The 21,556-nt window shown below is 31.9% G+C and overlaps 4 protein-coding genes across 4 annotated transcripts; all 4 read left to right on the top strand.

The window, feature by feature from the left end:
* The first annotated feature begins 759 nt into the window (after nt 1–759).
* LOC105782011 (alpha carbonic anhydrase 7) lies at nt 760–2,893 on the top strand. Its single transcript, XM_012606517.2, has 7 exons — nt 760–850; nt 949–1,166; nt 1,469–1,575; nt 1,704–1,806; nt 2,278–2,445; nt 2,554–2,607; nt 2,743–2,893. Exons 1-7 carry the CDS (start codon nt 760–762, stop codon nt 2,824–2,826), a joined length of 825 nt encoding a protein of 274 aa, XP_012461971.1. The 3' UTR covers nt 2,827–2,893.
* Nucleotides 2,894–6,362: 3,469 nt separating this feature from the next.
* LOC105783600 (uncharacterized) lies at nt 6,363–13,158 on the top strand. The gene is made up of 14 exons (XM_052627179.1): nt 6,363–6,397; nt 6,565–6,676; nt 7,503–7,622; nt 8,070–8,174; nt 8,281–8,364; nt 8,481–8,596; nt 8,714–8,815; nt 9,189–9,302; nt 10,066–10,122; nt 10,259–10,325; nt 11,041–11,094; nt 12,404–12,478; nt 12,565–12,639; nt 12,722–13,158. The coding sequence occupies exons 1-14, from the start codon at nt 6,363–6,365 to the stop codon at nt 12,812–12,814; spliced, it is 1,209 nt and encodes a 402-aa protein (XP_052483139.1). The 3' UTR covers nt 12,815–13,158.
* Nucleotides 13,159–14,415: 1,257 nt separating this feature from the next.
* LOC105781741 (GATA transcription factor 11) lies at nt 14,416–16,514 on the top strand. The gene is made up of 3 exons (XM_012606248.2): nt 14,416–14,486; nt 14,537–14,705; nt 15,522–16,514. Exons 1-3 carry the CDS (start codon nt 14,416–14,418, stop codon nt 16,152–16,154), a joined length of 873 nt encoding a protein of 290 aa, XP_012461702.1. The 3' UTR covers nt 16,155–16,514.
* Nucleotides 16,515–17,408: 894 nt separating this feature from the next.
* LOC105783599 (auxin response factor 18) lies at nt 17,409–20,633 on the top strand. The gene is made up of 4 exons (XM_012609152.2): nt 17,409–18,580; nt 19,242–20,092; nt 20,206–20,271; nt 20,365–20,633. Exons 1-4 carry the CDS (start codon nt 17,594–17,596, stop codon nt 20,444–20,446), a joined length of 1,986 nt encoding a protein of 661 aa, XP_012464606.1. The 5' UTR covers nt 17,409–17,593; the 3' UTR covers nt 20,447–20,633.
* Nucleotides 20,634–21,556: the final 923 nt, after the last annotated feature.

Below are 21,556 nucleotides of genomic sequence, written 5' to 3'. Positions count from 1 at the left end.
TAAAAATTAAAATTTAATTTCGACCCTCAAAAATTTTCTAGTTTCGCCCTGTTCACCCGTTTAACATATGTTTTTCTTAAACATTTTATATTTTAATTCTTTCAAAGAATTTTCCATATATTTTCTTTATAATTAAATTTCTAGGAATTGAATTTAGAATGATATGAAAACGAAATATGCACGCTTTTATTTATTTATTATTAAAAAACATTCTCCATTCAAACAATTTTAAGTCAGTCGTAAGCTTATACATAATATTATTGACCAAACATCACTATGGAAAAACACATAAATCCAAATTAATAAATAAATAAATAATTAGTTATCAACTTGTTGAGTTCTTTGTGTTCATATTTGCCACCACAAAAAAAAAACTCAGGACTCGAGAGAATACCAACGATTGTAAAAAGTTTGATCGGCTACTTGATAAATGATGGTTCAAAAACTTCTTTCGAAAGAGTTAAAATTTCTCAATAAAACCCACTTTTTATAAAGTTAAAAATACCATAAGCCCTTATATTCTTCTCAAATTTAGAATTTAGTCTTTGTATTTTATTTCTAATAACTTAGTCTCTTTATCTAATTTTGAAATTTGAAAAATAGATAAACTAAATTCCTAGAAACAAAAGTACAAGGACTTATGGTACATTTTAACCTTTTTATAATCCAAAATTTTCAAAGGAAATGCATTGAATTTTCAAAGTTGAACTAAGCTATATAAAGTAGCCTCCCTTCTCATATACCAAAAGCTCTTTAAAAATGGCAAAGCTACAAATGAAACCCTTGTTTTGCATTTTGTTCATTGTTATCATCTTGCAACATTCAAGGCCAACAAAATCTCAAGAAGTGGGTAAGTAAACTATACTAACCCATAGCTATAAATTTTTATTTTATTTTCACCATTAATATTTAAGTAATTCATTTGGGGGTTTGTTAAATATTTTTTAGAGGATGAAAGTGAATTTAGTTATAGTGAAAACAATGAAAGAGGACCATCAAGATGGGGAGAGATTCATGAAGAATGGGGTGCATGTAGCAATGGCACAATGCAATCCCCTATTGATATGTTCAACCAAAGGGTTCAAATTGTTTCCCATTTAGGGAAACTTAAAAGAAGCTACAAACCAGCTAATGCTACCCTAAGAAATAGAGGCCATGATATGATGGTATATAATTAAAATCAAAGCTCTTCTTTTTCTTTTTTTAAAAGGGTAAACTACACTAGCAGTCACCCAACAATTAAGAAATTTCTTTTTTAGTCATCAAACTATGAAAAGTTACAAAATGATCACTCAACTATTCAATTTTGACTTTTTTGTCGGTAACTATATTGGATTTTTGGGTGTTTAGCCAGTTGGTGACTATTTTATAACCTTTCATACCAAAAAAGAAATTTACTAATAGTTAGATGACTACTAGTATAATTTATCCAGAAAACCTTGAATCGACATACTTTGTGTGTATGCAGTTGAGGTTTGATGGTGAAGCAGGAGCTATAGAAATCAATGGTACTGAGTATGCACTTCAACAGTGTCACTGGCATTCTCCTTCTGAGCATACCATCAATGGCAGGAGGTAATATATATAATTTTGATATGTTCATGTATTCATGTTTTCTTTTTTTTCATATAATCTCGTGTGTTACAATTTCATTGTAATAGAACCAACTAAAAATATATTTTCTTTTAACTTTGAAATTTCAGGTTTGATTTAGAGGCACACTTGGTTCATGAAGGTGCAGATGGTAAGATTGCTGTAATAGGGATTATGTACAAGATTGGAAGACCAGATCCTTTCCTGTTATCAGTAAGTAAAAACATTTATTTCTCGGATGTAAATGTTCTATACAGATAAACATATTTGTAGGGATGAAATCAGAAATTTTATGTTGGGGACAAGATAAAATTAAAGTATCTTAGGAGGCCAAAGGGATAAAATTTAGGGACTAAATTGAGAAAAGTTACCAAGTTCCCGGCCAATATAGACAAAAAAAGTTCAAGGATCAAGTTAAAAATTTTGTCAAATTCAGGAACTAAATGGTACTTTATCCTGTTTTAAAATAGTTTTTAAATTGAAAAAGCAAATTTTCAAATGGCCAAAAAAAATCAAATCAAACCATTTATACTTAAAAAGGACTAAAAGTGAAATTATACCATTTAGCCTCTATCTTCCACCCGGCTTCCTCCCTGCACAAGAAAACTCCAAAAAGAAAATTTAAAAATCGAAACTACATAGAAATATAACAATTCCGGTACCGGAATTTGTCTGTTATTGCAGTTAGAGGAAGATTTAACAGCCATTACAGACACAACCGAAGCAGAAAGAGCAGTGGGTGTAATGAATCCAAGGGGCATAAAATTCGGCAGCAGAAAATATTACAGATACATCGGCTCTTTAACTGCTCCTCCTTGTACTGAAAACGTTGTTTGGAGCTTTGTCCAAAAGGTTCATTAATTCCCTCGAAATTAATGAACTTCTAATAAATCGTTTTGTTTTTTTGTTCTTTAAAACAGTTTACTGATCATTAAAATCTGTTTTGTTTTTTTTAATCAGGTGAGGACTGTTACAAGAGAGCAAGTGAGGTTGCTTCGTGTGGCCGTTCATGACGTAAGTTCTTAAATAAAAAAATTAAAAAAAAAAACAAATTGAATATATTGTTATTGAACATATATTTATTTAATTAAATATGAATAAATATTTATATTATATATATATATGATAATTTTAATTAATTATTTGCAGGATTCGGATACTAATGCAAGACCATTGCAACCAATAAACGAACGATGGATTCAACTGTTTAAACCAGATGATAAAGAGAATTAATAGAGAGAGATATTCATAGTATTATTTTGATTCTGTTTTAGGAATTATTTAATATTTTTATAAATTTTTCGAGCTTAATTATGTATTTGTTTATTTTTATTGTTATTATTAATCATTCGAATTGATTCGATTGAATGAATACTTTTTAATATTTTTATTTAAATCTCACTTATTTTTTATTTTTGAGCAAAGATAACCCTAACCATATAATATAGGTATAGTTTTATGTACCACCATTTGCAAATTTCTCTTTTTTTTTATAAGTTTTGTTATACCCTTAAACTTTGAGAATATTATCTGGTACGACATCAAGGAGGGCCTTATTTATCCTTCAAGAGCACCCCTCGGAGATATTCCTTGGCTTAGTACCCATGTGGTTCCCACTCATTAATTGTTATCTCTAAATCTATCTATCACATCTCATCTAAAGTGATTGACAATATAGTCAATCGTCATCCTACCTAGCCATATAGTGATGGATCACTTGACCCTGACCTACTAATAGAGACTTGACATCTGGTACCTCAAGATTGTTGTTAAGAGTATAAAATCCCTTATCTTCAACGGAAAAAAGGGGGACTCTTTCTCTTCTAATTTTATCTCCCAAGAATATCGTCTATGGTGGCTCTCGACCTTGTACTTAACAATGTGAATCACCTAGCTTTGCTGTAATATCCCACACCCGACCTGATCGTCTAATCCAAATGTGTGATGTCACATTACGTCGCCAAAGCAACTCAAGCTACTATACACAAATAAATTCAATTCAATCATCAATTTAATTCATATGCATGCATTTAGACAATCATTGGTTTTATTTCATCAATTTACAGGGTTATATGGGTTAATTTCAAAGTTAGGACTCGAATCCAAACTTAAATGTCAAATTTTAAATTTATGTCTCGAGACAAGGACCCCCATGTCTCAAAACAGGTCATAAATTATTTTGAGATTTTTAGCTTCGAAGTTAATATGTCTCAAGACACACTACATATTATGTCTCGAGGCACGGTCCTCTGTGTCCCGAGACCAACCTCCCATGTTTTCCTATTTTTGCTTCAATATTTGAATGTCTCGAGACAAGGGGTTTCTGTCTCGAGACCTGGAGCAATGCAAAATCTATTTAGCTTCAATGTTCTTCTGTCTCGAGATCTAGGAACAATTGTCTCGAGACTTCATGCTCTTGAATATAAAATTTAAATGAAATTTGTTCTAGTGGTCTCGAGACATACTCTTTCTATCTCGAGACTCGATAGCCAAATAGTCAAAATTCTGCATTTTTATGAGTCCAAAACCTTAACCAATTCAACCCAAATTTACCTCAAAACAGAATCATCAAATTGAACGATCTAAATACTTTCAAAACATCACCAAATCCTAACCTTTCATACATCAACACTTAATCAACCAATTCACAATCAAACCAACAAGCATAATTAACAACTTTACACATTTTTAATAAATAATATAAAATGTGATAATTTCTAAATCCCAAATCAAATAAATATTTACTAGAATTATATTTACGAAAAATTTCGATGAGAAACAATGACAAAAAAATCACTTAAAAAGAAAAGTCAATATGGGTGATTTTATTGTTAAATGTTATATGTTTAAGTTTGTATGTTTTTTTTTAAAAATTTTAAAGAATTAGTTTTTATTATTTTAGAGTTTGATTGTAGGAATTACTCATAATTAAATTAAATACATTATCATATTTTTTGATTTTATAAAATCTAATTTAAAATTATGAAATTATATAAATACCCTTATTTTAAATTATAATTAATATTATTATGAAGATATTTTGTATTTTCATTCTTTTATATAATCTCAAAATAAAAAATAAAATTACAAATTTAAAAATATATTAAAATATAAATTAATTACCACTCCATCTATATTTATTATTAAATAAAACTTTTAAAAAATATTCTTAACATAAAATAGAATATAAATTAAATAGCTTGGTAGAACATATTTATAATGAAAATAGATCGTGCATAAATTATAATTTAATTATAAAAAATAATAAATTTAAAATACAAAATATTAAATACTTAAAATAAATTTTAACATAATTTCATTGTAATAACTAAAACACAACAAATCTCCATTGTCTTCTTCTTTATTTGTCTTTCTTTAAAAAATTATATTACAAAAAAAAACTTTATTTTGATTCTCATTTCTCTCTCTATAACATAAAAGCCAAACTGATCATCAGGTAAGTTTCTAATCCTAACATTTTCTTTACGAAATTTTATATTTTGGGTTTTTTTAATATTTAAAATAATTACCAGATTACAATTTTATAAATTTAATTATTTTTTTGAATTGTTGAATTTGATCAGAGATTTTTTTTCTTATTATTTTATGTAATGGATCAGAGAAAATGATAAAATTAATCTGGAGATTGAAAAAAAAATTGTAAATTGCATTGTTGGGTACTTGTTTGAATACAATTTAAAGTTTTTGGATTTAATTTCAATTTGCATTTATTTATTGGTAATATAGATATTGAAGAATGTTCCATTTGCTCCTCAGGGTGCTTATGGGAGGCAGCATTTTACCTTATAAATAAACTGCAAGATATAGCATTCCTGATATGGCCACCATTCACCGCAGGTTACCCTTTTTTTGTTTATGGGTTAATTTCATTAGATGTCCCCGAATTGTAGTTCAGATTTTAAATTGGTTCTTTATTTGGGTTCTTAAAGTTTTAATGTTGTATTAATTAGGTATTTTTATTAATCTAATTTCGGCTCGAACGTTAAGTGTTAGCTTAAGTATGATGTGAAGTATATTTAAAACATGTAAATCAATGTTTAAACAAGTATATACCTAGAGACGAAATTACATGGGCAGTGGAAGGAGCATGCCCCACTTTTAGGTCCCTCCCAACTTTGAAATTAAAAAATTGAACTTTCGAGCAGTAAAACTATGATGGAGGTTCTTGTAGTAAGGGTCAGATTGCATTTTTCCCTCTCTACTCAAAAAATAGGTAAATTAGTCTTGGTATGTTAGATCAGAGAGCAAATTGGTCATTTATGTTAAAATTTTCATTTATTTGTACTATTAAAAACTGGCATGACTGATAGAATAATCAGACAGTGCCACGTGTACCTTATGTTGATGTACAAGGACTAATTTTTAACTATAGAAATGGATGAATTTTTTTTACAGAAGGACTAGATTGCTCTTTGATCTAAGGTATAGGGACTAATTTCTCCCTTTTTTTAGTATAGGGAGAAAAATGCAATCTGAATCCTAGTACAGGGGCCACCATGATACTTTTATTGCCTTGGATTGGAGCACTCAAATTTTGTTGGTTTAAATGCCTCTTAGGTCCTTGCTGATATCAAAATTAGAAAAAGGAAGCTCTATTTCTCTCTCTTCTTTTTGGTTTAAATGCTTCTTAGATCCTTGCCAATTTTGAAACTGTTAGTTTCTTTTTAATACGTTACATCTAAGCTATCCATATGATAGGTACAAACACATTTAAATTTTGATAACATATTTTAAATATGCTCCACATCATGTCCGAGCTAACAATTAATGCACAAGCCGATGGGTAAATTAAAGAAAGGACTTGATTTATGGGATACTAATACTTTGAAGACTCAATTAGAATCCCTTGAAATTTTGATGACTAATTTAAAATATGGACCATAGTTTGAGGACTTTTTGGTGAAATTAGCCCAATGTTCATTGCTAAAAACTATTTCAATGCTTTGACAGTGGAGTTATTAAGAAAACAAAAGACAGTGTCCGTTTCATTATCACGACAATTATTGGATTTGCTTTAGGATTCTTCATTGGTTCTTCATTTCCATTCTTTTCTCATTACAAGGTACCTTCTTTTTCCCTTCATTTATGTCTTACATAATGTCTACTCATATGATGTTTTTTGAATGGTCTAATTTCGGTTTTTAGTCCTTATGCTATGTTAGAAAAACGAGACTCTACTTTAATTTGGTATAATTTAATCCTTTTACTTTTATAATGTTAGTAAATTATCTAAATTGATAGCATTGCTAATACGATGACTGTGAAACTTTAATCTTATATTATTCAATCACGTAATTAAGGGGCACGTAAAAATACAGTCAACTATAGGGCTTGGATGGGGTAGGCAAGGACCTTGTCTCCCGGCCCCAAATGATAAAATTTTCATTTAATTTTTTAAAAATTTTCATGAAATTATAAGTTAATATAATAATAAAATTGCCCTTTAATTTCTTAAGTAAATTTTCCATTATTCAATGCCATGTAGAAATTTAGTCAACTACGCAAGGGCATAGATAAGGGGCAAGCAAGTACCTTACCCCTCTCAAATGATAAAACTTCTATTTAATCCTTTTAAATTCTATGAAATTACATGTTAATATAATGATAAAATGACACTTTAATTTTCAAAGTGATTTTTTGGGTTCGCCATTGCCACTATGTTTAACTCTAATAAATTCAAATGTCAACTTGCTTAATAATAATAAAAAAATCCATGTTATCACTTTAAAAACAGCAAATGGTGTCATGAATTCGAAACTATTAATAACATTACGAAAAATAGAGAATCAAATTATGCCAAAAATTAAAGTAGACCGATCAGATCTCGAATTTCAATATAGTATTAGGGACTAAAACAGTAACTAGACTTTTTTCCTCAATCCCTGCAGGTTTACTTACCTTCAAGCCATAGATCATCTATTGATGTAGCAACAGCATCTAATGACCAAGGTTTATTTGTAGTAAAATTTCCTCAAACAAATGTGGTCAATGTTCCCATAGTACCCAAGGTAACAGTATTTGGGTAAAAGTTAAGCTTTGTAATAGTAATAGTTAGGTTGTATTTTGTCCCCTCTACTTAAAAAATAGTAAATTAGTCCTTTTATTAAAAATTTCATCCATTTGTATGGTTAAAAAATGATCTCTATATGTCAGTATAACGTACACATGGCACACCACGTGCCATTGTTTGGTTAATCTGTGAGGCACGCCAATTTTTAAAAGTGCAAATAAATAAAATTTTTAATAGAAAGGACAAATTTTCTCTTTGGTCTAATGTATATTAAACTAATTTGTACATTTTTGAGCTGAGGGGGCAAAATATAATCTGACTCCTAGTAGGGTGTCCATGGGATTTTTACCCAAATTTTGTGAAGTGTTGTTTGTTCACAATTACGTCATAGTACTTGGTTTTAATCCAATTTTGTTAAAAAAAAATTCTGTTTTTTTTTCCCCAGAAATATATTCGAAGGAATCCTCGGGGTTCAAAATTATTACCACCTCGAATCAATGTTCCAGAATCTGACCTTCATCTTCGCAGATTATATGGTTTACCTCCTCTGGTATAAAATACTATCATTGTATCATTGTATAATTGTCAGCTTCATACCACCTCCAAATATGCTCATAAGGTGTTTGTTGAAATGATTGTTCATTAAAAACCTGCAGGATTTGAAGAGGAAACCAAAGTATTTAGCAGCATTTTCAGTTGGTATTCATCAAATGAATAATATTGATGCATGTGTTAAAAAGGTTCGATCAATGGACCCAATATTCCATCTTTTTTGCATTTTAGTGTGTTTTGTTGTTGTTGTTGTTGTTGTTGTTGTTCTAACAGTATTGTATTCTTACATGTTTTATTGAGGTAGTTTTCTGAGGATTTCCAAATTGTGCTGTTTCATTATGATGGGAAGACAACTGAATGGGACCAATTTGAATGGTCAAAGAAAGCAATCCATGTTACTGCCAGCAAACAAACAAAATGGTATGTTCTACAGTGTTATGTTGCATCCATCCATCCATACATATACATGTAACATGTTCATATACATACATACATACATATATGTATATATAAAAGAAATATATTCGTATCATTTAGGTGGTATGCGAAAAGGTTTTTGCACCCTGATGTTGTTGCTGCATATGAATATATTTTCATATGGGATGAAGATGTTGGAGTGGAACACTTCAATGCAGACAGGTTCGTGTTATGTTTTCTTTTTCTTGTTTACCTAATGTTCAGCATGCATGCATGCACATGTATGTATGCAGGGGCGAAGGAGGGGGCAGGCAGGCCCTGGTCCCCCTAAAATGAGAAATTATTTTTTTAGTCTCTCTAAATTTATAAAATCTTAAGTTAATATATGGTAAAATTATAGTTTGCCCCCTCCCAAATGCTAAAATTTTGATTTAGTCTTTTTGAAAACTATAAAAACATAAGCCTATACAATGATGAAATTATATATTAACTCTCATAAAAATATATAGCTCAACCTCGATCCCTCCTAAAATAATTTCTGGCTTTGCCCCTATATGTATGTATGTATTTTAATATTGTGTGACCAAGTTACCAGATACATAGAGCTGGTGAAGAAACATGGTCTGGAGATCTCACAACCAGGTTTGGGGCCCAATGATATAGTTACATGGGAGATGACAAGGAGGAGAGAGGGCCAAGAGGTTCACAAGTAGGCTCTCTTTCTCTGCATTCTATACCTGTAAAACAAATGGGTTGGATTGGTTTTGAATTAGATTCATTTGAATCGAGTTAGTTCTTTTTTTTGAAATTTAGAGTTATTTTAGTCCAAGTCAATTTTGGGGTCAAGTCATCTTGGGTTTGGATTAATTTCAAGTTTAAATCATTTCGATATCAAGTCATTTTGAGTTCAGATCATTTGAGCTTGAGACTTAATTTTTAGGTCAGACCATTATAGATTTGAATCATTTTAGGTTACTTGTTCAAATCTTTTTAAGTTCAGGTAAATATAAGTTTAATTCGATCAAATCAAGTTGGTTTTAGATAAGTCAATTTGGATTTTAAAAATTTTCAAGTCGTTTTGGTTTAGGTCAGTTTTGTGTTCGAGTCATTTCAAGTTTCGATTCTTTCGAGTTTCACATTCAGGTTTTTCAGGTCTCAATCATTACAAGTTCATATCATTTTGGGTTCGGGTTGGTTCAAGTTTGACTCATCTTGAATTTGGATAGTTTCATATTTGGACAAGTTTTGAGTTTAAGTTAATTTAAGTTGAATGATTATGATTATTAACTTCTTCTTTTTTATGTTCAAATCGAGTTGGATCAAATTTATAGCTCTAAAAGTAGCTTAGTCCTTTTTAATTGTAAAGTATTCAAGTCTTTTTTTTAAACAATTTTTTTTACTCACCTCTCCAAACTTTTAAAATTTCATTTTATCCTCTAATAACAAAATCCTGACTTTGCCGTCGTAAACAGGGTTAGCCTCGAGAGACCAGGCTGGTGTAGCGATCAACATTTGCCACCATGTGCTGCGTATGCTCTCTCTCTCTCTCTCTCTCTCTCTATATATATATATATACATGATATATAATGTATACTATACTTTCGGACCAAGTGAAGATTATGGAAAAACTGGTGCCATTTAACATTGTTTGATGATTTGACTCAGTTTTGTGGAAATTATGGCGCCTGTATTTTCTCGTGATGCCTGGCGATGTGTATGGTATATGATTCAGGTAATGTATGTTTAAGGTTATTAAAAAAAAGTAACATAAATATGTATGTATTAGAAGTTGTATTGTATTTTGCTTTTCTATTTTAAAAAATGGGTAAATTAGTCTATGTATGTTGGATTAAAGAGCAAATTGATTTTTCTGCTAGAAATTTCATTCATTTTTACTGTTAAAAACTGGTCTTTGTACATTAACATGATGTACACGTGACATACCATGCTTGTTTTTAACAATACAAATAGATTAAATTTTTAACAAAAGTACTTATTTATTCATGTTTTGAATAGAGTAGATAGAATGCGATTTAACTCTCAGTACAGATCCTTGATAGTACTTTTATCTTTATAAAATGAGACTATTTAAGACAATTTGATACAACATTAACTCAGATATACAACCTTATCAAGTGCTTGAAAAAATAACTGAACGCATCGTATTTGGCATTAACACCCGAGTTTTAGGCTTCCTTTGGATGCAATTGGTTTTCAGTGCGCTGATTTTTTTAGGCTAAAAAAAATTGCAACTGAAACGTTAGTAAACGCAAGGGTGTTTGGAAAGCATTGTTCAGTACGTTGAAAATGCATTTCACCTCACTGGAGGCTTAATTCCAGACTAGAGCTTAGTAACGTAGACCAGCACGTTTGAAAGTTGGTTTAATTTCTTTGAGCTCCTTCCCTTTTTCTTGATACTTACCAAAATGCTTTCATGTTGTTTGTAGAATGATCTTGTGCACGGATGGGGATTGGATTTTGCTCTCAGAAGATGTGTTGAGGTTGGCAATTTTTTATACTTTAGTCCCTAAATTTTACACATTTTCTCATTCGACATAATGATAGATTTAACCCCTAACTATTAATCTTTTTGTCACCTTTGCCTTAATTCTGGCTCTCCTCGAACTTTAAATTTTAGTCCAAACTTTTTTAAGGACAAAAAAAGTTGATTGAATTGTTAAAATTTTAAGGGCAAAATGCACTAGTAGTCACCCAACTATTTAACTTTTTCTTTTTTGGTCACCCAAATATTCGAATTTTTCTTTTTCAGTCATTAGCCATTAAATTACTAACAAGAAGATAACTTGGCAGTAACCCTTAACATTTATACATTGTATCAATTTAGTTTTGATTTAGAAAAATTAACTCTCACAAATTTTTTTAAACAAAGATCAAATTACACAATGTGTAAACATTTATGATTATTTTTTAAGAATTAAGACTAAATTGACGCAATGTATAATAATGCCAATTTTACAAGCTATCATGTCATATTTCCACTAATCATTTAACAGTCGGTGACCAAAAAAGAAAAAAATTAAATAGTTGGATTAACATTTTTTAACTTTTCATAGTTAGGTGACCAAAAAAGAAACTTACCAATAGTTAGGTGAGTACAAGTGTAGTTTACCTAAATTTTAAAGGTTTTGATGTGGTAACCCGAATGATAGTCCATGTATGCTTTATGAAAATGCAAAAAAGTACATAAGTGTATTTTTTTATATAAAAAAATGTGTTAATGACAACAATGAAATACATGTAGACTACCATGCAGGTCATCACATTAGTGTAGTTAAAATTTTAAAAATTCGATCATTTTTTTCTTTAAAAGAAGCAATTTAACTAAAATTTGAAGATTAAAGGTTAAATTTATCCCAAAAAAAAAGTTAGGGCCAAATTGACAGTGAGTTAAACACTTGGGGCTAAATTCAAATGTCGAATAGTGACTTAAACTATAAATGAACTTTGATCCAATGTGCAATGTCATACATGTACTTTAATTCTGTACATTATATGAAATTTCGATTTGATTCAATTTTCACAAATCACTAACAACATTAGCACCATTTGACGTTGATATATTACATACACAAGCAATTATGTTAATCTAATATGAAAAATATGTATGTATTAGTTTTTTAAATGTGGACAGTTGAACTAAAATTAAAATTTCATGTATACATATGAAGCACAATTCAAGTTTCATATGTATAATTGCACTAAATTAAAATTATATATCAATTTACACATCGCACTAAAATTCATGTATAAATTTGATATTACAATAAGAATCATGTTTCTTCTCCACAGCCCGCACATGAAAAAATTGGAGTAGTAGATTCAGAGTGGATTATTCATAAAGTAATCCCTTCTCTTGTAAATCAGGCAAGTTATCAGCTTCCCATGTATATATTTGGCTATGTTATGGTGCATTAATACTCATAAATTTAAATAACATAAATTTTTTTCAGGAAGTGACTCCGGATTCAAATAACATAAATTTCTCTAAGGGAGTGACCAAATTTGGGAAATCTCGTAGGCAAGAGGTATGTAATGTATCTTTCGTTTTCAAACCTGAGTAACATAGATAAAGTCTCCACGATTTGAATTTCTTTCTTCTTTTAGCAGGTTAGAATAAGGTGCAAAAACGAGTGGTCGATTTTTCAGGATCGTCTCGCCAATGCCGACAAGGCATACCATGCTCAGTTCGGAAATGGGTAATTTTTGGTTTTTGGTTTTTTGCTCAAATGTAAGATCGGCTTCTAAACCATATTACTTTTCTCACTTAGGTGCTTAAGGTTAAACTATCAATTTTGTCTCATTTGTCCTAAAACTTTAGGTATCTTAGTGTAAAAATGATATAGTCTAAGGACCAATTTTGGAATTAAACCTTTTAAATTTGTTTTTCCTCACACTTCCCTCATTTATCTTTGATGTTTGTTAGGGTTCAGTTTTTGACTCTCTCTTTTTCCTGAAAAAGTGTGAATTCAAGTTTGGATTGTTTCGGGTTTGTGTTGTTTTGGGTTCGAGATTGAGACTTGAACATTTTAGATTGAATTATTTTTTATCCGGGTCACTTTGAGTTCAACGATTTTGGATTATTGACTTCTTATGGACAAATAAATTTGGGTCGGGTTTGGATTTTAATTGGGCTAGCAATAATTGTGTTCTAAACAAAATGGTTATTTCTCATCTTTAAATAAAAATTCATTTTTTTACATTTCGTACCCGAATCTTCGAATCAATATTCTTTTCTATTTTTTGAATCAATATTCTTTTCTATTTTTGGTTAAAATGAATTTTTTATTAATATATTAAGAAAAGTCACCTTAAATTATTTAATAAAATTAACAGAAAAAGTTTAAATTATGACTAAAATATACATTTTAAAAAGTTTATAGTAAAGGGATTAAATTAACTAAAAACACATAATATAGGGACCTTCTCAAGATTTTGACCTTTCAAAATTGCTTCCCGCCAGATTCTAATTAACACACAGAACTGATATTTTGATGACTCGTCAATTAAAAGGGGTCAATTTAGAATCTAATCTTAATTTGGGGACTTCCAATGAAATTAACCCTGATATTTTCAAAAGATTTAAATTTTGATGACGAATGAACCGTGATTAAAAAGGAAACCGCGCAGCCACCTCTATGCGCGTTTTCTTACATTAGCTTCTTCTCTCTTTCGCAAAAATGGAAAGAAAAAAATCCCTAAAATTCCCAAACACAAAAGATTTTTCCGAGAATCTCTTTTCATTTTCCTCTCATCCAAACAATGGTTTTTTTCCCTTCAATCTTCTCTTTGAAACCAGGTCCTCTCTCTCTCGCTCTCTGCATATTCGAACTCTTTTACTGTTATTTTAAAACTTTTTTTTTGCTGCATTTTTATTTTCCATCTATCCAAACAAGCTCTTTACCAAAAGAAAAAAAAATCTGAGCTGTTATTTACTACTTTCTTATTTTGTTTACTTAATTTACATGCTAAAATGACGACTTAATTGATTATCCAGCCTAGAAAGTGACATTTCCATTTATAATGTTACTATATTATTACCTTCTTTTCGTTGCTAAATAATTTAAATTTTGATTTTTATAAGATAATAAAGAAAAATGACAGTATATCTAGATTAGGTAATTTCCAAATGGGACAAAAACTCTTTGTTAATCCCCTCTTATACGCGTTTTAATTTATTTTTTCGATTGAGTTTAATGTTATAAAAACGCGTTTAATTATATTTTATACGATATATTATAATAGTGATTAACTTTTTTATGTTTCTTTTTAACAGATAATTAAAAAGAAAAAAAAACTAAACCATGAATAAACCTTGGTTTGAGAAAACCTTCAATGGTGTCAACGATGATTTGTTTGATGATGATGTAATAAAGTATTTGGGTTTACCATTGGATGATGTTGAAAGGATTGATGGTGGTGTAGTGGTAATGTTATAAAAGATTTTGGCTTTCCTGTGTATGACAACAACGGTGGCTATGGTGGCGGCGGCTTTAGTGGTGGTGAAGAGTGGGATTGTAACTTTCAGCATTTAGCTGGCTTTTGTGGTGGAGATTTTCTTGATGATATTATAGTTGAAAGCCTTACATTTTCAGTGAGTGTTCCCTTTGTTTTCAATGTTTATGATTGTTTCATGTTTAGTTCCTAATTTACCATTGGCAGACCTTAGCTTTAGCATGAAATATTGGTTCGAAATCGGATATATTAGGAGACATATTATATATCATTTGTGCCACGGACTAAAACGGTACCATGCTTAACACACCGTCCGTGCCTTAATGGATTAGTCTTCCGAGGGTACATTCTACTATGTGCATGTTAAATGCTAAATGCTTTGTTGCAAGTCTTAGATTGTATCCTTTTAGGAGAAACCATTATAGCAATATGGTGATCCTTGGTTCGTTTTGGTTTAGAAGCAATCTCTCCTTAGAGTACTTGCCCATTCTATTCTTTATTGACTGAATTCTGCTTTGAAGCATGCTCGGGACAGAGCATCGTAAAAGCAGGTTATTTAGTGTGGCAAAGAGCTATAAAATTATTGGGGGCATTGATTTGTTTGTAACAGGGTCTATTTTCTTGCTTGGTCTTGTTTGGTGATTTTGAAAATCGGTGTTGATGTTGTACATTGCAAAAACCAAGAACATGCTGTTAAAAACACGGTGGTGCAGCTGTTTGGTCCAACCAAACAAGCAGGCCCGACCCGTGCTTGGTTTGCCTTGCCAACCAATGGATTGAGGCCCACTTAATTGAAGTGCCTCTCCTTATGATAAATTTTGTATGTGATATATGCTTATTATTATAGTTGGTACTTACTCTGAAATGGATGGTGGTCTTCTCTGTAACCATTTTTCGATTGAATTGTCGTACAAGTATGATAACAATGAATTGATTTTTTCCCTTTTACATCTAGTGTGATGGATATTCTCAGCAGTCGAGCTCTACCAAGGCATCCTACAGCAAGTCCACCGATGTCAAAGGTTCATCTTGGTTCCAAACCTCCAGTCCAGTGTCTGTACTTGATAGCCGTAGCTCTTCCTCGGGTGCAAACCGAACACCTATTAATCCTAATCTCAGTTTCCAGGGGAAGCGATGTAGAACCAATAGAAGACGAGCATCTACCTTGAACTCACCGTTCACATTGCCTCTTGTATTCTCCACCTTTAGTACCTCCCAGAAACCTACCAGGAAGAGACAAAAGAAAAAGAACCCGAAATTGCTTTCGGGGTCCAGTGAGAGCAACAACTCCTCCTCCCAACAGCTTGTTATTAGGAAATGTCCACATTGTGAAGTTATGGAAACACCGCAATGGAGAGAAGGTCCAATAGGACCTAAGACCCTTTGTAATGCATGCGGGGTTTGCTACAGGTCTGACCGCCTCTTTCCCGAGTACCGTCCTGCTGGAAGTCCTACATTCATTCCATCATTACACTCCAACTCTCATAAGGTGGTAGAGATGAGAAGAAAAAGCCAATTCGCTGGCGACAGCAATAACATCCGTGTTGTTAATCCGACAGAAACATCGCTTAGGTACCAACTTTACTGAAAGCTTGAAGTAGGTAGCTTCCGTCCTTGCTTTATGTCTTGTAGACCTGTCAATTCAACGGCCCGATTGGTTCAAGTCCGGTAAATTGAACTGGATCAATTCTAAGTTTTTAAATTTCCAGCTCATTTCAAGTTTGGATTAAGCTCGGGTTCAAGTTTTTTGGGTCGGGTCATTCGAGTTTGAATCATTTCAAAATTACTTGTTTGATCATTTCGAGTTCAAGTCATATAGATTTAGGTTGTTTGACTTTTTCATGTTTTGTGTTTCAAATTAGGTTTTAGTGAAAAGCTTAGGTACTTTTAACATGCTTGATAAGACCTATTCATTTATTCTTCTTCAATTCAATTTCATTTAGTGTCCTTTTTTTTTCTAATTGATGATGATGATGTAAAAGATTTTTAAATTATATTAAAAATAATAATAAATAACTTTGGCCAAAATAAATAAATGATACGCTGTTTTTTCCTGAATTTGGTTGGGAATTTTATTAATTCCATTACTAATTTACCATATAAAACCCATAAATTATTATCATATTAATTTTTCTTACATATTATCATATTGAAATTTATAAAATGTAAATAAAGTTAAATATAATATGCTATCAAATATACAAATTACGCAAAAATCATAAATCACATACATTTTACGATGAAAATTTTACATTAAAAAAAAGATAGCACTAAAATATTTATTTATATCAACTAATATAATTATCACATAAAAATTCTAATAATTAAGTGATATTAAAAGGAAAATTTTCCAGAATTTTAAAAAAATTAAAGGTTGAAACTTTGAGTGTTTAAGTATTCAAGCTTATGTTACATTATACATTTATGAGTATTTTAATTTTATCATGAGTGTAAATTTTAATTTAAATTATTTTTTTAATGATTTAATTCTATTTTTAATTACTCGAACATATAAAAAACTTATAAACTTATAAATGGTTTTCAACCACGGTTAATGGTGAAGTCAACCATAGTTAGTTTTTGCCTATGTTTCTTTACGATATTTTAGTTTCAGTTTATATCACCCGTACGAGATATTGATGTCAGCTAAATAAATCTTAATAATATAAAATATTTTTATGAAAAATTGATAATTACAATTTTAAATAAAAGAAATAAAATTTTAATTGAAGTACTAATTTTCTGAGAATTTTTTTTAAATAAATAGGTAAATGCAAGGTATCCATCCTACTTTTACCATATATATATATCATCTTCATCATCATTAAGAGTATATCAGAGTGAGGGCAAACCTATTTTCTGTCTTCTTGTTTTCAATGTTTGGTTTTTAAGGAAAAAAAAAAAAAAAAGAGTAAGAGATTTCCAATTAATTGTCTTCAAATTTTATGAACTGGTTTTTCATTTCATCTTCTCTCTTTAAATCCCCTTGTTCAAACTTCAACATTTTCTGCAATTTTTTGTAAAAAAATGGAGCTTGAAAAAAGCTTAGACCCAAATCTATGGCATGCATGTGCTGGATCCATGGTTCAAATCCCACCAATAAACTCCAAAGTCTATTATTTCCCTCAAGGCCATGCCGAGCACTCACTTAACTCGGTGGATTTCCCGTTTCCTCGTCAAATCCCACCCCTTGTTCTTTGCCGAGTTGACTCAGTCAAATTCATGGCCGATGGTGAAACCGATGAAGTATATGCCAAGATCATGCTTACGCCATTACAGAACAATGAGCCTGATGTTGGAGACGATGATGGTGTTTCAAATGGCGGCTGTAATAATATTGAAAAAAAGGCTGCTTCTTTTGCTAAGACGTTGACTCAATCCGATGCTAACAACGGCGGTGGGTTTTCCGTTCCGAGATACTGTGCTGAAACCATTTTTCCCGCGTTGGATTATAGTGCCGATCCTCCGGTTCAAACCGTCGTCGCCGTTGATGTTCATGGTCAGCTATGGAAGTTCAGGCATATTTATAGGGGAACTCCGAGGAGACATTTGTTGACTACAGGGTGGAGTGCTTTCGTCAACCGGAAAAAACTGGTTGCCGGCGACTCAGTCGTGTTCTTGAGAGCTGAGAACGGCGGAATTCGTGTCGGGATCAGGCGAGCCAAGCTTGGGATTGGGGATGGTGATTGTTACGGAAGTTTGGGTTTTTGTGGGAATTCGAAAGGGAACGGAAAAGTGAAGCCGGAGGAGGTTTTGGAGGCGGCGAAGGCGGCTTCCGGTGGCCGGAAGCCGTTCGAGGTTGCTTATTATCCGAGAACAAGCGGGCCGGAGTTTTGTGTTAAGGCATCTGCAGTGAATACAGCAATGAAGATCCCTTGGTGTTGTGGTATGAGGTTCAAAATGGCTTTTGAGACTGAAGATTCTTCTAGAATTAGTTGGTTCGTCGGAACCATATCGTCCGTTCAAGTTGCCGATCCGGTCCGGTGGCCGGACTCGCCGTGGCGGCTTCTCGAGGTACAATATTCGATCCTCATTCACATATTCTTTGGTAAAAGTGTGATAAATTACATTTTGTTATGTCTACTTGAGCAAATTACTTTTAAATTAAAAAACAGATTAATTATTTCTGTTAAAATTTTTGATGTTGACAAAATAACTCGACAATGTATCTCGTATTTTTAATAGTAGAAATAGATAAAAATTTAAACAGCTGAATAAATTTATTCTTTAATCTAACAGTAAGAGACAAAATGCAATCTGATTTTTAGTACATTGGCCTCTTTGATACTTTTACCCATATTTATTTGCTGAATTAGCACATTGGTTATATATCTATGGTACATTAGCTGATTTGTATGTGTAGAACAATAGTAGTCTTGGACTAAAATAGAACAACATGAATCAAATTGTTACTAAACGTTTCGTATCGGTTTATCCCCGAAAATGCCGGTTCGGTTTTTTGCTTTGCAAGTATGTTCTTGGTCATTTAACCTTATAACAATGTGGTTTGAACGAAAATTGATCAAGAGTTTAGAGAAATCATACTCGTTTTCGGTTCCTCGAAAGAGAAATGTACTTGACTCGTGCTAAAAAATGGATGCTTAAGCTTTTGTCGGTCCATAAACATTTTTAGCTGCCCTTCCTACTGACTTTGATAATCGATTCGCCACTGCAGGTGACATGGGATGAACCGGATTTGCTGCAAAACGTTAACCGTGTGAATCCGTGGTCTGTTGAATTAGCATCGAACTTGCCCGCTATCCACCTCTCTCCCTTTTTACGACCAATGAAGAAGTTGCGGCTCCCTCAACACCTCGATGGACTTTTAGTGCCGTCTTTTCCAAGCAAGCCCCTTATCCCGAGCAGCCCGTTATATCGTTTATCTGATAATGCTCCTGTAGGGATACAGGGAGCCAGGCAAGTTCAATTCGGGTTACCTTTATCAGATCTCCATCTTAAAAATAACCCGCATTCGGGACTGTGCCTGTCCGGTTTGCAGCGGTTTGATCTACACGATAGAATTCCCGATACATTCACAAACAGTCGCAATAATCTATCTTGCTTTTTAACAATGGGGAACTCTAATAAATCCAAAAACCCGAAAAAATGCCGGTTTTTACTCTTTGGTCAGCCGATACTTACTGAGCAGCAACTGTCTCAGAGCTCTTCAAGTGAAGCTGTCTCGGAAGTTGTTAGTGGAAACAGTTGCAAAACAAAAGATTCATCCGACGGTTCAGGATCTGTTATCGGGAACCAATTCTCTCCGGAGAAGTCATCTACTGCTCAATTTTTGTGGGATCGGGACAATCGAGCCATAGAACCCTGCATGGATACCGGTCATTGCAAGGTATTCATGGAATCAGAGGATGTCGGACGAACTCTTGACCTCTCGGTTCTCGATTCTTATGAAGATTTATACAGGAGATTGGCTAACATGTTTGGAATAGACAGATCGAAAATGTCCGAACATGTGCTGTATCGAGACGCAACTGGTGCCATCAAACGAACTGGAGATGAACCATTCAGGTATCTTTTTAAACCATTTTATCGGAACATCAAAATTTCCGAACTTCTAACTGCGGTTAGCTTCTTTCAGCTTATATTTACGCTATACTTTCATCTTCTTTTCGGCATTGTAGTGCATTTACGAAGATCGCCAAAAGATTAACAATAAGAATGGATTCAAGCAACAATACTATTGAAAGGTATGCCAAAACATTAGTATCTAAAGCAATGTGTCTGATTTTGAACAACCTGACTTGTTTATACTAAACTCCGTAAACGTCTTCTTTTTTCAGGTCCCGGCTCACCGGAACCCGAACTGCGGAAAATGGATTTCGAGGATCAAACAAGACAGGTCCTTTAAGCATAGTTGCATGATTTCGAGCCTATGTCAGGAAAAGAAAAACCATGGATTCTGTTGTATGGGTTTCTTGTCCTAGTATTTGTGTAAAATATCTTCAAAAAGAACATTTAAATGTCTTGTAATTTGTTGAATGTTATTAGTAAATTATCCTCAATGTTACTAATAATATTATTAGTAAATGTATGTTTTTTATTATTTTAACTTCAAAATGTTATAAAATAGCCATTCAATTATTCGCTTCAATTTGAAAAATGTCTTGCCCTCGAGTGTGGTTTGAATTAAGTATCCGAGATTTTCAAATTTTCTTTTCAGTACAGAGTTGATGGACCTCTTAACGCATCCTGTATTATTTTCGGTCAAGATTTTATCTCTCAATTCTATAGAGAGTCTCGGGTGCCTAAGGTTACTTGAAAAAGCACGGAAAAATGATTAAGTTTGGTCGATAATTTTATACAATGAACTAAAAGTGGTCCTTATTTCAAAGAGGAAAAGATGAAGTTATTCACATTTTATTTGATGATCAAAAGCGAATTATAATCGAATTATATTAAATTAAAATATAACAATTAAATCGAGAAACTAAAATCATAATTTAACCCATAAAAAATGTCAGCAAATTTTTCATCTTATTACCATTATTGATTTAAGCAAAAATCTTTGGATCTCCATGAAAAAAAATAATAATAATAATAAGAAAAATGGGATTGTTTTGGGATCATAAACACAGAAAACATGGAAGACTTTACTTTCCAATAGGTTTGAAAATTACTGGATTTTGTGAAAACTAAAAAAAATTTATTTAAAATCCCAAAATAATAAATAAATAAATAAAATAGAAACAGCCACACGTGAGGATGAGACCAATCATCAAACAGCAAAAGCCTTGAAAGTTGGGATGAGATAAACGGTCCCACGTGTGGCCCTCCTTTTTCGTCGCCGTTTTGATGGTTGAGCTTCTTTGCTCCCTTATTAAAAATAAATTTTATTTGTTTAATCTAAAATTTAAAAAAAAAAAAAGAGTATAATGGGGATTAAAGGAAAAAAAAAAAAAGGCATAGAACACTGAATCCAAAAAGGTTGTAGTAATGGTGTCTTAAATGTTGTAAGAACCAAGTAAAATATTT

The sequence above is a fragment of the Gossypium raimondii genome, chromosome 13 (genome assembly GCF_025698545.1).
Source record: "Gossypium raimondii isolate GPD5lz chromosome 13, ASM2569854v1, whole genome shotgun sequence".
Lineage (NCBI taxonomy): Eukaryota > Viridiplantae > Streptophyta > Magnoliopsida > Malvales > Malvaceae > Gossypium > Gossypium raimondii.
Note: the sequence above shows the minus strand (reverse complement) of the source record. Positions and strands in the feature narration are given on the sequence as shown.